At 32.4% G+C, this 13,161-nt stretch overlaps 1 protein-coding gene across 1 annotated transcript; it reads left to right on the forward strand.

Annotated features, from left to right (window-relative positions):
• Nucleotides 1–7,803: 7,803 nt before the first annotated feature.
• Nucleotides 7,804–12,314, forward strand: LOC111367764 (phosphoribulokinase, chloroplastic-like). Its single transcript, XM_022988815.1, has 5 exons — nucleotides 7,804–8,511; nucleotides 10,704–10,788; nucleotides 10,860–10,944; nucleotides 11,276–11,520; nucleotides 11,879–12,314. The coding sequence occupies exons 1-5, from the start codon at nucleotides 7,964–7,966 to the stop codon at nucleotides 12,128–12,130; spliced, it is 1,215 nt and encodes a 404-aa protein (XP_022844583.1). The 5' UTR covers nucleotides 7,804–7,963; the 3' UTR covers nucleotides 12,131–12,314.
• Nucleotides 12,315–13,161: the final 847 nt, after the last annotated feature.

The raw sequence follows: 13,161 nt of genomic DNA on the forward strand, positions 1-13,161 counted from the left end.
ATGTTTTGGAGGAATAAATAGATACAAATTAAATATATTAAGTATAAAATGAAATTGATTGTAATGGCTAAACTTTCCTCACTACAAGATTTATATCTTTTGTTGGATCCAATAAAGTTCTCAACATATCTCTTCCATAGACGTTCCCAGTGCCAACGTCCCAATATGCACCGCATAGCATAATTTAAATTAGTGTTGAATAAATCCAAAGAAAATTTTAGTATTTAAGCTAATAATAAAGAATTCTCTTTGTTATCTTAATTCATTCTTCAATATCCAATCTCTAATTATTATGTACTTTTCCATGGGATAGTCTTCCAAAGGATAACCTCTAGACGGCGAAGATTGTATCTTTTTTCCCTTCTTTCTCCTCTCTCTTCTCAATGTTTCCGAACTTTCAATCTGTTGAGACGTTGACGCATTTTTTGGTTGATCATCAGAAATTGGACCTCTACCAATAGGAATGTTTTGTTGCGTGCAACTTATAGTGGCTTCCATATTTGATTTCTAGTCAGATAATTTCTTCAGTGTATTCTTATTTTGTTCATCAATATCAGATCGCATGAAACCTAAACTGGTATCCACATAAGATTGCATGCTCAGGTAATGATCTTCTTGCCATTTTTATTGTTATTGGAATAATTGTTTGTTGTTCTCAATATGTGTGTTGAAGAAACTTGATATGTATTGTCCATATAGGAACGCATACTAGATTGCATGTGATCTTCCTGTCATTTTTTATGTTGTTCGGACAGGTGTCTTTGATTGTCATAAATTTCTGTTCTCAAGTTGCCACATATATCGGGCACATCTTTTATCATATGTTACCTCTGGATACCCAGGAGATCTACTATTCGGTCTTCAGTTACATAATTGAAGGTACTAGATCCAGAATTAGGCCCGACCATAGGTGAAGTTCTTGAGGTACTGGGGATGGTTGTCTCTTACAGATATATGTTATCCCTCTCTTGCTCATAAGTGTTATCTGAGATTTGTTATGCCACATTATCTAATTCTCCATTAATAATGCCATCTAATACACTATGTTGATTGTCAACTGGCAGTGAAAGATTTATATACCATGATGTCCCCAATTCTTCTTCTATATGGTATAATACTGCAATTATCTAAATTTGTAATTTTAATAAAATATTAAAATCATTTGGTTATGTCTTGTTTTTAAATAATTAAACACAAATATACATTCATAAAAAAAAAATCATACCTCTCGAATAGCCAAAAAACGCCGCCGGCCCAAGCGAAGATCGGCACTCGAAGGCTTGAAGAGCAGCCCGAAAAAGGGATTTAACTATTTTTTCAGTTAGTATTTTATTGGGCATCCATTTATACATTCGTGAACTTTGCGGTGTTTTGTATCGATGACATCCAAATTTTTGTCCAATTTTTGGAAATGCTTTGTATATCCAATACTGCAACACAATTATAAATTATAATTATTATTATTTTACAAATAAATTAAGTTAATAAAAGAATAGGAAAAAAATACATGAAATGCGAGTGGATACCCTCGTAATGCATACTTACAATCTATTTGTTCATTCTGTTGTACTTTTCATGCTCTTTCCAATTGTGATTCTTGCAGCGAATTTAACAAAACAAAGTATGTTTTTCCGACCCCATGGATACGCAAGAAATTTATCAAGGTGCTCGACCATGCCAAGAGTTCTATAATCAATACTTCTTCCAACTGGTTTCAAAACACACTCCACCAACATAACTAATCACAACTTAAATTTATCTTCCTCGTCTTGACATAGATAGAAAACATCAAAAAGCATTCTTATGCTAATTCTTTGACTACCATTGAAGTAATGATTTCTAAGACGATTGTTATTATGATTAATCTCCATGACCGGTTCATAACAAGGTAATCTAGTGATAAGACAAAATTCTTGCATACCAAACATAGCAATACGGTCATCTAATCGTACTCAAACTTAATTATTTTTGCCACAATTTACAAGCCACATTACAAATTCATGTATCAATTTACTTCTAAATTGTTCTTCTTCTTCTCTATAAACAACTCCATAAATAAATCCATAAAAATTATTACATATCATAGAACATTGTTGATTTGCATCTATAAATCTATAAAATCTCTAGTGTGTTCACTATTTGGATATTGAGTGATAGTAGTAGAAAACCATTGATTTGAAGAGAATATATATTCTAAAGACATTTGCATAAATAATTCAAAAAATAATATATGTAAGCATATCTAACAATTCTCAACAAACAGAAGAACTTGTATAAATTCGAAATAGATCTAAAAATGCACAATTTTTTGTCTCCACGCACAAAGATCTAAAGGTCTTTGTGCGTGGAGACCCTTGTACGGAGCCCCAAGGGTTTCCACGCACGAAGTTATCTCCTATACTTTTCAAGTAAATGCTTATCTTTTCCGGCTATGGGTGGTGATTGCTTCTACTCTTGTGGACTTGGCTCTTGACTTTAGGATAGAGAATCCCGTATATAAATAAGGAATGAATTATATGTGTAGTAGTAAAAGGCATTCTAGATAAATAATTTATATTTTCTTTTACTTCTTTTACTATTTACTATACACGTAAATAATTATATATTTACATATTATTTAAATTAACTGAATTAATTTCTAGCATGAATTTTTATTTTCTACAAGTAATTACAAAATGTAAATATTTTTTTGGTGTAATTTATACTGGATACTCTTCATTCAAACAATTCAAAGCCATTCCTATACTATAGGTAAAATTTTACTTCCCCATATCTATAGCGAGAATTTTTTATTATTTTTTAGTTTGGTCCCATCAATGCCATCTATGCCTTCCTTTTTTATAACTGAAACTGACATATGGACACATTAATACTTTAATCTCATCATTCCAACATCACGTCCCCAAAAACTAAAATATTTATTAAATCACTATGTCTCGATTTGATATGTTATAAATAGGCTAACACAAAACTTTAACTTTACATTTGCAAAAAGAAAGAGATTATTGTTACCATTTACAGCTTCCATACTATAAGAAATTCTAACTTGTATTCACACTACCTTCTTCTTCTTTCATATTAACAACTTTCTTACATTCATAACTATACTTATATATACTCTAACTTATCGTCCATGTCATTTACAGATAAAAAATGGTCGCACCTCATACATTCATTCCACAGATTTCAGCTTCAGAAACTAATTGGTCAGCAAAAAGTTATCGTCCTAGGAAAACAATCCCCTACTCTCATGGATTTAGAGGTACATATATACTTCTCGTTCCAATAATTTTCTACTTATCACTATACATGTGTGCTTTCTAAATATTTTCATCTTTTTCTAATGTTGATCAGGGAAACAAAGTCACAGCAACAATATATGATGCCAATATTATTATACGAAATGATCAGTTCAAACTTGAAAAAACATACGCTGTCTCAAATACAACAATTAAAGATTTCAAAAGTGAATTCCGGAGTTCTCCTGGACAAAAATTTGGAATATAACAAGGAGAACGAAGGTTGAAGAATTAAATGTGGACAACTTGAATCTCCTGATCTCAAAATATGAACTTATTCCATTTGATAAGCTGGAGAGGCATATGGACAAGAATACATACATAAGCCCCTGTTTGTTTCCCATTTTTTCTCCATTAAAATGAAAATATGATCGTTATTCATCACATCAAGCCGCAATATTTGAATTTCTATCTCTTGTATGGGGTCCGTAACGGTTATATTTTTCATTCTCATTTTTACATAAATGAGAAACAAATGAGGCCTAAGTAAAATTTCTAACACATTAAATTTAAACTAATCATTTCATATAATGTTTCATAATTTATTTTTTACGTTCAAATTTATTACATGCACACACACACATATATATATATATATTAAAAAACATTTTATGTGACCTTCTTGTATGTGTGATGGGTGTCGCTATAATTATTTGACAAAAACGACTTATTCAGACTAACTTTAGTACACAAGCATATCTATAAGATGTTGTCTTGATAGACAAATAGTTCAAAACTATGATGCTAACGTTATGGTACAACTTTGTCGAACAAGAATGCACTACAATAATTTAAAATCTTGCAAATAGACTTGTCGTATGGGCTACAAATCTTAAGGTTTCTTCGTTCAATGGTAGATTCATTTCAGAAATACAATTTTATTTATAGTGCTATTATTATTTTTTTCAAAAAAAAAAAAACATATAAGTTATTACTAATTTCTTTTCTGTAGGCATCATACTTTCAACTAAAGTAAATAGCAGTTTTTTCATTAATGTTCAACTACTGGCTGTTGCATAGTGCAAAGAATGGTACTACAATATACCTAATACACATTGCTTTTTACAGCTTCCATACACAAAAATTACATAAAAAAAAACACACACACAAGAATTATATTTTAGAACTAAATATGTCATTATGTCTTGTAGGGTGGAAGCTAACAAAGAATCACTTGAAAACTAACAGAAAATAAACATTTTGTTGCCTTCAGCCCACCAAAACTTTTTCCTCCAGCTGAGAGTGAATTGACACCAATTGAGGATTTACTAGGAGTCTACCTAACGGTAATTCTAAACTAATGACCTGAATATAATTAGAAATATATTCTCTATATTTTATAATACACATTATAGTAACATCACGTCTTTTCCCTCGTACTATCTCCTTATCTAATTACATAAGACTTCTCTTTTAACAGTAAAACTCTACTAGGTGAATGCAAATTGGAAAATGTATCAAGAAACCAGAAATTTTGGTATATGTCCTGCAGCAACGGCAAGAAGACGCCCAACGCAAACTTTAGAGAAATTCATAAATGTCGCTTCTGCAAATATGAACACGCAAAAGCTATCCCAAGTAATTTCTTCCATTAAACATAAGTTCAAAACTTTACTAATAATTACTTCATAAACAAGATACATAATGCATAACTGAAAAAAAAAATTATAGGGTAAATGCTTTCGTACAACATGAAGACAAATATGGTTTATCAGATGCAGCTATCATAAGAGATGTAGCAGAGGTGTTACTGGAAAGTAATGCCAATGCCATAATGAACCATTTTGAAAAGGTAAAACATTAGGTCCAACATCCTTCATAATGCTTTCTTTCTTTACAACAAATATGCTACTATATTGAAAATATATTTCGTCTACCACAGGATCGAAATATAGAACTCAATGATATCATGAAATTGGAAAGTGATATAGAGCTGCTCTTTTACCTAAAGGCGACAGAAAAGCGCCACGACCCACCTGAGTACCGCTTTGAAATCATATTCGTATTCAAATCCTCAATGCCAACTGACATAAATCCTCAATTATCACATATGATGCGAACAGGCCAACTGAAATGAAAGAAAATTCCGACAATAAAGATGTGAAAGTTAAAAACAAAGTGTACGGTCAAGCCAATGAAATTTCCATAGCCACTGAAGAAATCACTCCACCACATGCAAAAAAGACTCTCTTCCAACCATCAAATGTACCTATCGAAGTAGAGTCAAAACCCAAAAAAAGACTCACACAGGTTACAAAATCGATGACCGAACGACTATCCTCACTTTGAAAGAAAAACATTAGCGAACAACATTTATATTGCTTTTGTGACAATAGGCAGTCATGCAATATTTTATTTTGCAGTTTTGAAAAAAAGTAACATGATCTATTATGTCTATGTACACGAACCTAATCGTATGTCTTCAGGTAAAAGACTACCGAATAGCAATAAATTACTACTTTTGATATTAATAGGTAGTTGTAAATATTTTAGTTTCCTTTTTATCCTTCCCAATGCAAACACAATTAGCTATGATTGAATCATACTTATATAATTGCATGAAACTTTGATCATTTAAAAATAAACTCAAATAGCATACTTCATCCACATCATAATTATTTTAACATCATTATCATCTATTAAACACATATTTCAAGTCATTACTATATTGAACCATTCCATTTCAAAATTAATATCACAAATAGCTTACTTCAAATGATTATTTTTATAACTAATTGATTTACTTCTTCTTTAAACATTAAACTCATATCTACATTATAAACGCTAATATCACGTTCAAAATAATCCAACCAGTGCATTGCACGGGCGACAGACTAGTATATATAAAAGTGGAAATGGGACAAGTGAGGTTAGTGAAATGGGCCCAAGTACAAGCCCAATACGAGATTTCTTAGGTTAATGAGCTCAATCTAATTAAATAATTGATGTCGAGTAGATCAATGTGGGACCCCTTTGTCAAGCGCATGACACATAATTTATAGATATAACATACCTAATGTATAATGTACCTCTCTCTCAACCCAAATAAATGAGTTGATACGTTTTAATACGGACAATAAGTCAAGATGCCATCGCAACTTAAACGAGTAATGGTCACAACTAATCATAATACTAGTATTCTTGATAAATTTATTGGTAATGCTATATGACACTAGTAATACTTAGCAACAATTTATGTAATAGTGGACTCACCGTCATATTATCCAATACACTTACATATTGGATTATGTAATAATGATCTATACTAAGCACCATCAATACAACGTAACGTTATTCTAAATTTATTGCTCAAAATTCAATGAAAATTTTGGTCATTGGTGTGTGAACCATAAGCTATTTAGAGAGAGACTAAAATATTGATGGTGTTGAAACAAACCTATTATCTTTCCAAATGTAAAAAAAAATGTGGTGAAATGCTATTTAAGCCCAAGTCTAATTTTGTAAAAATTTGTATTTTAGTAGTTTTAATTAAAACAAATGAAATATATTGTTAAAAAATTGATAAAAATTATGAATCTCATAAAATATATGCTTAAAATGAATTTTTAATTTTAATTTAATTTTTTATCAATTCTTTTAGCATAATATAAACATAAACTAAGGTCAAAAATTAAAATGGGATTGCGGTCCATACCTCTTCCAATCCACACCACAGCCTCATCACCATGATCCTTTACCAAGCCACCATCCTGCTGCCGCGTGGCAAATCAGATATCCAAACTGCAACTCATTTACAACCAAGCTTCTCCATACCTACACTTATCACAAACGCCATACCTCATCCCAAAGCCGTAAATTGAAAATTGCATCATTGGTCCGCAATCTATTGTCTGAACAACAAGGTGGTCTTCAATCAGTGAAAAGTAGCAAGTTGATCCTTAATATTTAACTGCAGTTAGACAATTAGCCCTAGTTTGATTCTGATTTTTCACTCCAAAAAATTAATTTTTAACTGTTACTTCCTTAAGTCAGTCGTTATTTTTGAATTTGTTACTCACAGATAAAATTCACTTTTCTCTCTAACAGTCAAAAAATTAATTATCATAATCACTATCGAACGGGTCTTTAGTCTTCAAATGCCACAAAAGTCTAAAATCTTTGTAAAACTATTATGCAGTCGTCATGAAAACACGTCTCATTTAGAATTTTTAGAGCGTGACCCAAGTTGAAAAATCGAAATCTCCTTCGTAAGTTTAACACACGATGATTTGATGAGATTCGCACAATTTTTTTAACTCAAAAATTGGTTGTACAACTATAATCAAAGATTAATAATGAATTTGCTTCTGTTCAAATGTTGAAGACTAATGGTGCTATGTTTCTAATGAATAAAATATTTGTAGAGTTTTATAGAGAAAAAATTCAATTTACAACTACATCCTCAATGAAAAGTCAAAATCCCAAGCATGTCCATTCTCTTTCTACCTTAAAATCACCTCCGGCTTTGTCCAAAACAAAGGGTAGACACAGAATCCCATAAAAAGTGACACCATCAAATTAAACAACTTCCTATCCAAACAAAACTGCCTTCTTTCATTCTGTGTCTCACATTTTTTTCATTAATTTGTAGAAATAATAAAAATTCCCACAATTCATGTCTCAATAATATTCCACTCCACACCATTTCTTGGACTAGAGAGAAAATGGCAGTTTCCACAGTGTACACAGTTAAATCTCTCAATTCTACTTGTTCAATCTCAAAACCCACAAAAACCCACTTGGGATTCAACCAAAAACAGCTAGTTTTCTTCAAGAAAACCACCACCACAACCACCAGGAGACCCACCACTGTAATAACATGCTCTGCCGGCGACACGGTGGTGATTGGTTTAGCAGCAGACTCTGGCTGCGGAAAAAGCACCTTCATGCGGCGGTTGACGAGTGTCTTCGGCGGCGCAGCGGAGCCACCCAAGGGCGGCAACCCTGACTCCAACACACTGATTAGTGACACCACTACTGTGATTTGTTTAGATGATTATCATTCACTGGACAGAACTGGGAGAAAAGAGAAGGGAGTTACTGCACTTGATCCCAGAGCAAATAATTTTGATCTTATGTATGAACAGGTTAAGGCGATTAAAAGTGGAGTTCCTGTGGAGAAACCTATTTATAATCATGTCACTGGTTTAATTGACCCTCCTGAGTTGATCAAGCCACCCAAGATTTTTGTTATTGAAGGATTGCACCCAATGTAAGTATTTTTCATCATCGATCTATCTTGTTTTATCTTAAACACATCTTGTTGCACGAGTAGGTCTTGAGGATCGATTTTTACATAAGGTCTTACACGTACAGCTTTTATAAGTAAGCAACAACAGGACCAAAATCTAAGACCAATAAGCATGTTGGCCAAGCTTAGTGCTTGTTTGGCTGGGTTCTACAAAAGGTGAATAATAAGTAGGTAATGAGATTGCGACACCAATTAAATTACAGTGGCATGATTCATTTTTTTTCTTCTTGGTCATTAATTTGAGTTAAACATTTCAAAATGTTGCAAACTTTCTTTTAATTTTTCATTTGTTGCAAATGTCATCCCAACCCTTTCAAAACATTGCAATTGAAGTCCAAATAAATAGAATCCATCCATATTTTTGTTAGTTGACCAAAAATTGAGTTTGACCATATTTTTAAAATAATTAAATTAAAAAACCTAAAAGAAAAAGGAAAAAAAGAGAAAAAAAAAATATCTTCTTCCTCTCGCTCCAACCCTAGCCACTATATTAAAAATGTGGTCAAACTCAAATTTTTTTGTCAATTAATAGAAATATGGATGAATTTTATTCATTTGAACTTCAGTTGAGGCTTGGAGTGATGGTTGTAATAAATGAAAGGTTAGGGGAAAGTCGGCAATCTTTTGAAAGGTTTGGGGATGCAGTTGCAATTATCCTTTAATTTTATGGTTATTTGGAAATAAAAAATGAACTTAGGAGCTTAAATATCTAATAGTGTGTATTTGATTGCAAGCATAGAACTTTATATAAAATAAAAGTTCTATACAATTGAATTGCCTAAAACTTAATTGAATGAAAATTATCAATTAAATGTGTTTAACTTGCTTAATTTTCAATCTAAAAAATGTTGTACTTTTTCTTATTTTGTTTGTGGATATATGAGAGTGTGTGTGGGGGGGAAGATGAGAGAGAGAAAGAGAGTGAATTGCCTAGGAAATAAAAACATACACTCACTAAAGAAATTTTTTTCTTATTTTTGAGGAAAATATGGTCACGTGATCAGTTTATAAAAAATATTTTCCATGAAAAATGCTATCAAACACCCAAAAGTAGGAATTTAAATGAAAAATGACATTTTTCATGAAAAAACAAAGCAAATTAAACACACTCTTAGAGTCATTTGTACAATCAGAAGTATAATTTTTTGTTAGCCTTAGTTGCATGGTTAAGAAAAGATTAAGTCCCTATATGGTGCTAATTAAAAATAGATTTTTAATAGATTTCAATAAAATTTGATTAAACGTGTAATTGAAAAGTTGTGAATTTAAGTGAAATATGTGATTAAAACTAATTGTTGATTTAACTTGAATTAAAATGTAAATATATTAATCAAACACGTGCTAAATATATTAATATCTCATGCTAAGAGGCGTGCACTCTTTATTTCTTTCTTGTTCTTTTTCTTTTTCACTTTAATTATTGGTTTTCAAACTCATAATATAGAGGTTAGTAAAAGAGAGAATAATAAATTAAACTTAACGTGATTGACATTGAGCATCACGTGAAATTAAATGTTTTGGTATTAGATGTATGTAGAATTGATCTCCTCCCTCCAGTAGGCAGGATAAAAATTTCACATCGCTGATGTAGCAAGAGAATTTTAAATATGGTTTTGATTATATAGGTCTTACCAGTTTACAGAACCATAATTAAGGTTTTCTTACCACATCAACAGTGTAAAGTTTTTATCATGCCCACTCGGGGCGGAAGATCAAGTCTGTAGATGTATGGGTTCTAATAATATTATTCAATTTTGTCCTCGATCACTAATTGACCTTTGCAATGAGATAAACAAGACTTAGTTTGATGCAAAATTTTTAATGTTATAAGATAAGAATATAATAGGTAGATTGAACATTTATTCAATCACTTAAATATTTATGGTGAAACATTTTATGTAAACACGTAGACTTTAGTCGGGATTTCTTCATTATAATGAAAGCTTATATGGATGCGCGAATGTATATTTATTTTTGGATTTTCTTGTGTTTCATCTTGTTATCATTCTCAATAATACAGGATTAAGTGTTCTATCCATAGCATTTAGTAGATAATGATGCTAAAGAATTAACTTAAATTGACATCAGATATATCCACAATAACATCATATTTGTGGTGAAATTTTTTATTTTTTTTTTGCTTGGATGCATAGGTATGATGCCCGTGTGAGAGAACTCTTGGACTTCAGTATCTATTTGGACATTAGCAATGAGGTCAAATTCGCATGGAAAATTCAGGTAATATAATTGTGATTATGTTTCAAAAATTCAATATATAGGCGGAGAGCTTGAGAATTTTCTTAATGCAGAGGGATATGGCTGAGAGAGGACACAGTCTTGAAAGCATTAAAGCTAGTATTGAAGCCAGGAAACCAGATTTTGATGCTTACATTGGTAATCTTTCTTGCCTCAAACTCCACGCTCTTGTAGACGTAGATGTAGACATGCAGAACCTTATTCTATTGTCCACTTATCGTCTTGTCCCCATATCACAATTTGTGATAAGGTCCGTGGGGCCTTCGCGAGGGTGGGTGTTCCCAAGTCGAGTTTTGTGAAACCATTCCAAGCCCCTGGATCAGCCTTCACAGTAGCCTAAGTTCGTACATAGTTCTTAGATGATATTTTGCTTTAAAAAGGAGAATTTGTGTTTTGTGATTGCTTTTCTAATGGCATGCACAAGTATATATTTGACAAAGTCGATTTTTGATCTCTTTTTTTGGCGCAGATCCACAAAAGCAATATGCGGATGCAGTTATTGAAGTGTTGCCAACACAACTCATTCCTGATGACAATGAAGGGAAGGTTTTAAGGGTAAGATTGATTATGAAAGAAGGGGTGAAATATTTCAACCCTGTTTACCTCTTTGATGAAGGTTCCACCATTTCATGGATACCTTGTGGAAGAAAGTTGACATGTTCGTACCCAGGCATCAAATTCTCTTACGGCCCCGAAACCTACTTTGGGCATGAGGTATGATGTCTCATTCGATACTCCAAATCTCGTTATAGTGATTGTCGTGTTGTTTGTAATTGAGTAAAATGGAATTGGATTATCAAGAATCAAGTCAAATGTTTGTAAATATAGTGATCAAGCTAAAGAGGGAACGACATATATAACGTTAAATCGAGCTCTTGGTCTTGGAAACTCAGACTTCATTTGTAGACAGAAAGGGACTTGATCACTAATATAAACTTGAGAAAAAGTAATCTTTAAGTAACTTTTATCTCTCAATGTGTTTGGATACTTACTTTCAAGTGACTTACTGAACATGACGATGGATTTTGCCGTAATTCCTCGACTGCTCATTAATTTCCCTCGTTTTGTGCAGGTGTCGGTGTTGGAGATGGACGGGCAGTTCGACAGACTAGATGAGCTGATCTACGTAGAAAGCCATCTGAGCAACCTTTCGTCCAAGTTCTACGGCGAAGTCACACAACAAATGTTGAAGCATGCGGATTTCCCCGGCAGCAACAATGGCACAGGATTCTTCCAAACAATTGTTGGCTTGAAAATCAGAGACCTCTTTGAGCAGATAGTTGCTAGCAAAACTGGAGCTCCATTGGAAGCTACTAAGGCATAAGATATGCCTATAATGCATGTTTGGTACGGTGCATAATTAGACAGTATGATGGATGAGATTTTAAATTATTTTTCTTCTTTAATACTATCCAATATTAATTAATCCGTCGACCACACCCAATAACTAGTCCATGTTTGTCAAAAATTATAGTTGCTTATAATTTGATCCAACTCTATTTTATTCACGCTCGTGTGATTACAACTTTATTTCCTTTTTAATCCCACGTTCCTTGAAATCACTGTTTATAATCAATTATAATTTTTAACAAACGCACTACTAGAAAAGCCCAAATGGTATAAAGAAAGGAGAATAAAGTGTTTGACAAACATCTCCTTTTTCTCCAAGCCTCCATGTGAAATTGAAAGGTAATAATTGAAGAAACTGGAGCCTCCATTCACATTTGTGTTGATAAATCATGGGGTATATTATTATTATTATTATTTTATTTTAAATACGCGTTAGCTTAATCAAATTATGTACGCTAACCTTTCCCCCCCCCCCCCCCCCCCCCCCCCGGGCCCGAAAATAGAACTAATTTGCTCGCATAATAGAAGCACAATTAATTAACGACTGATAAATTTTCATATGCAGTCATTGAATATTAAAAAAAAATAAAAAATAAATAAATAGATTATTAAATTTTAGATTTCTTAATTAAGTTACCAAACTTTAATTTGTTTTCAAATATCACCTCTGCCCCTTGTCATATCCCATATTAATGAAAATTACTTAATTGACATAAAAGAAAGGAATAATTCATTTGTTCCAGGCGTTTGACACATCGAGTTACCCGATCTGAGTGAGAGGGTCAAATCCCACACATTTATTGGCGTGGAGCCTTGACCCTCAAGGCCTTTGACACTCCGAGTATCTATAGCAAAGTTCTAAAAGAAATGGACTTCACTCTTGTTTGATCATTTTGGGAATATTGCAGAGGAGGTCCCAAACGTTTCTATTTGTAGTAGAATATACCTTAATCTTTTATTTTTGCGACTATAGTCCCACACCTTCCACTTTAACAATAATTGGAG

The sequence above is a fragment of the Olea europaea genome, chromosome 18 (assembly GCF_002742605.1).
Source record: "Olea europaea var. sylvestris chromosome 18, O_europaea_v1, whole genome shotgun sequence".
Taxonomy (NCBI): Eukaryota; Viridiplantae; Streptophyta; class Magnoliopsida; order Lamiales; family Oleaceae; genus Olea; species Olea europaea.

Bases quoted from the DNA above. Each gene is read 5' to 3' on its own strand.
- LOC111367764 (XM_022988815.1), top strand. From the start codon at position 7,964: ATGGCAGTTTCCACAGTGTACACAGTTAAATCTCTCAATTCTACTTGT. The intron at 10,789-10,859 runs GTAATATAATTG...TTCTTAATGCAG, and splicing joins AATTCGCATGGAAAATTCAG to AGGGATATGGCTGAGAGAGG. The intron at 10,945-11,275 runs GTAATCTTTCTT...TTTTTGGCGCAG, and splicing joins AGATTTTGATGCTTACATTG to ATCCACAAAAGCAATATGCG.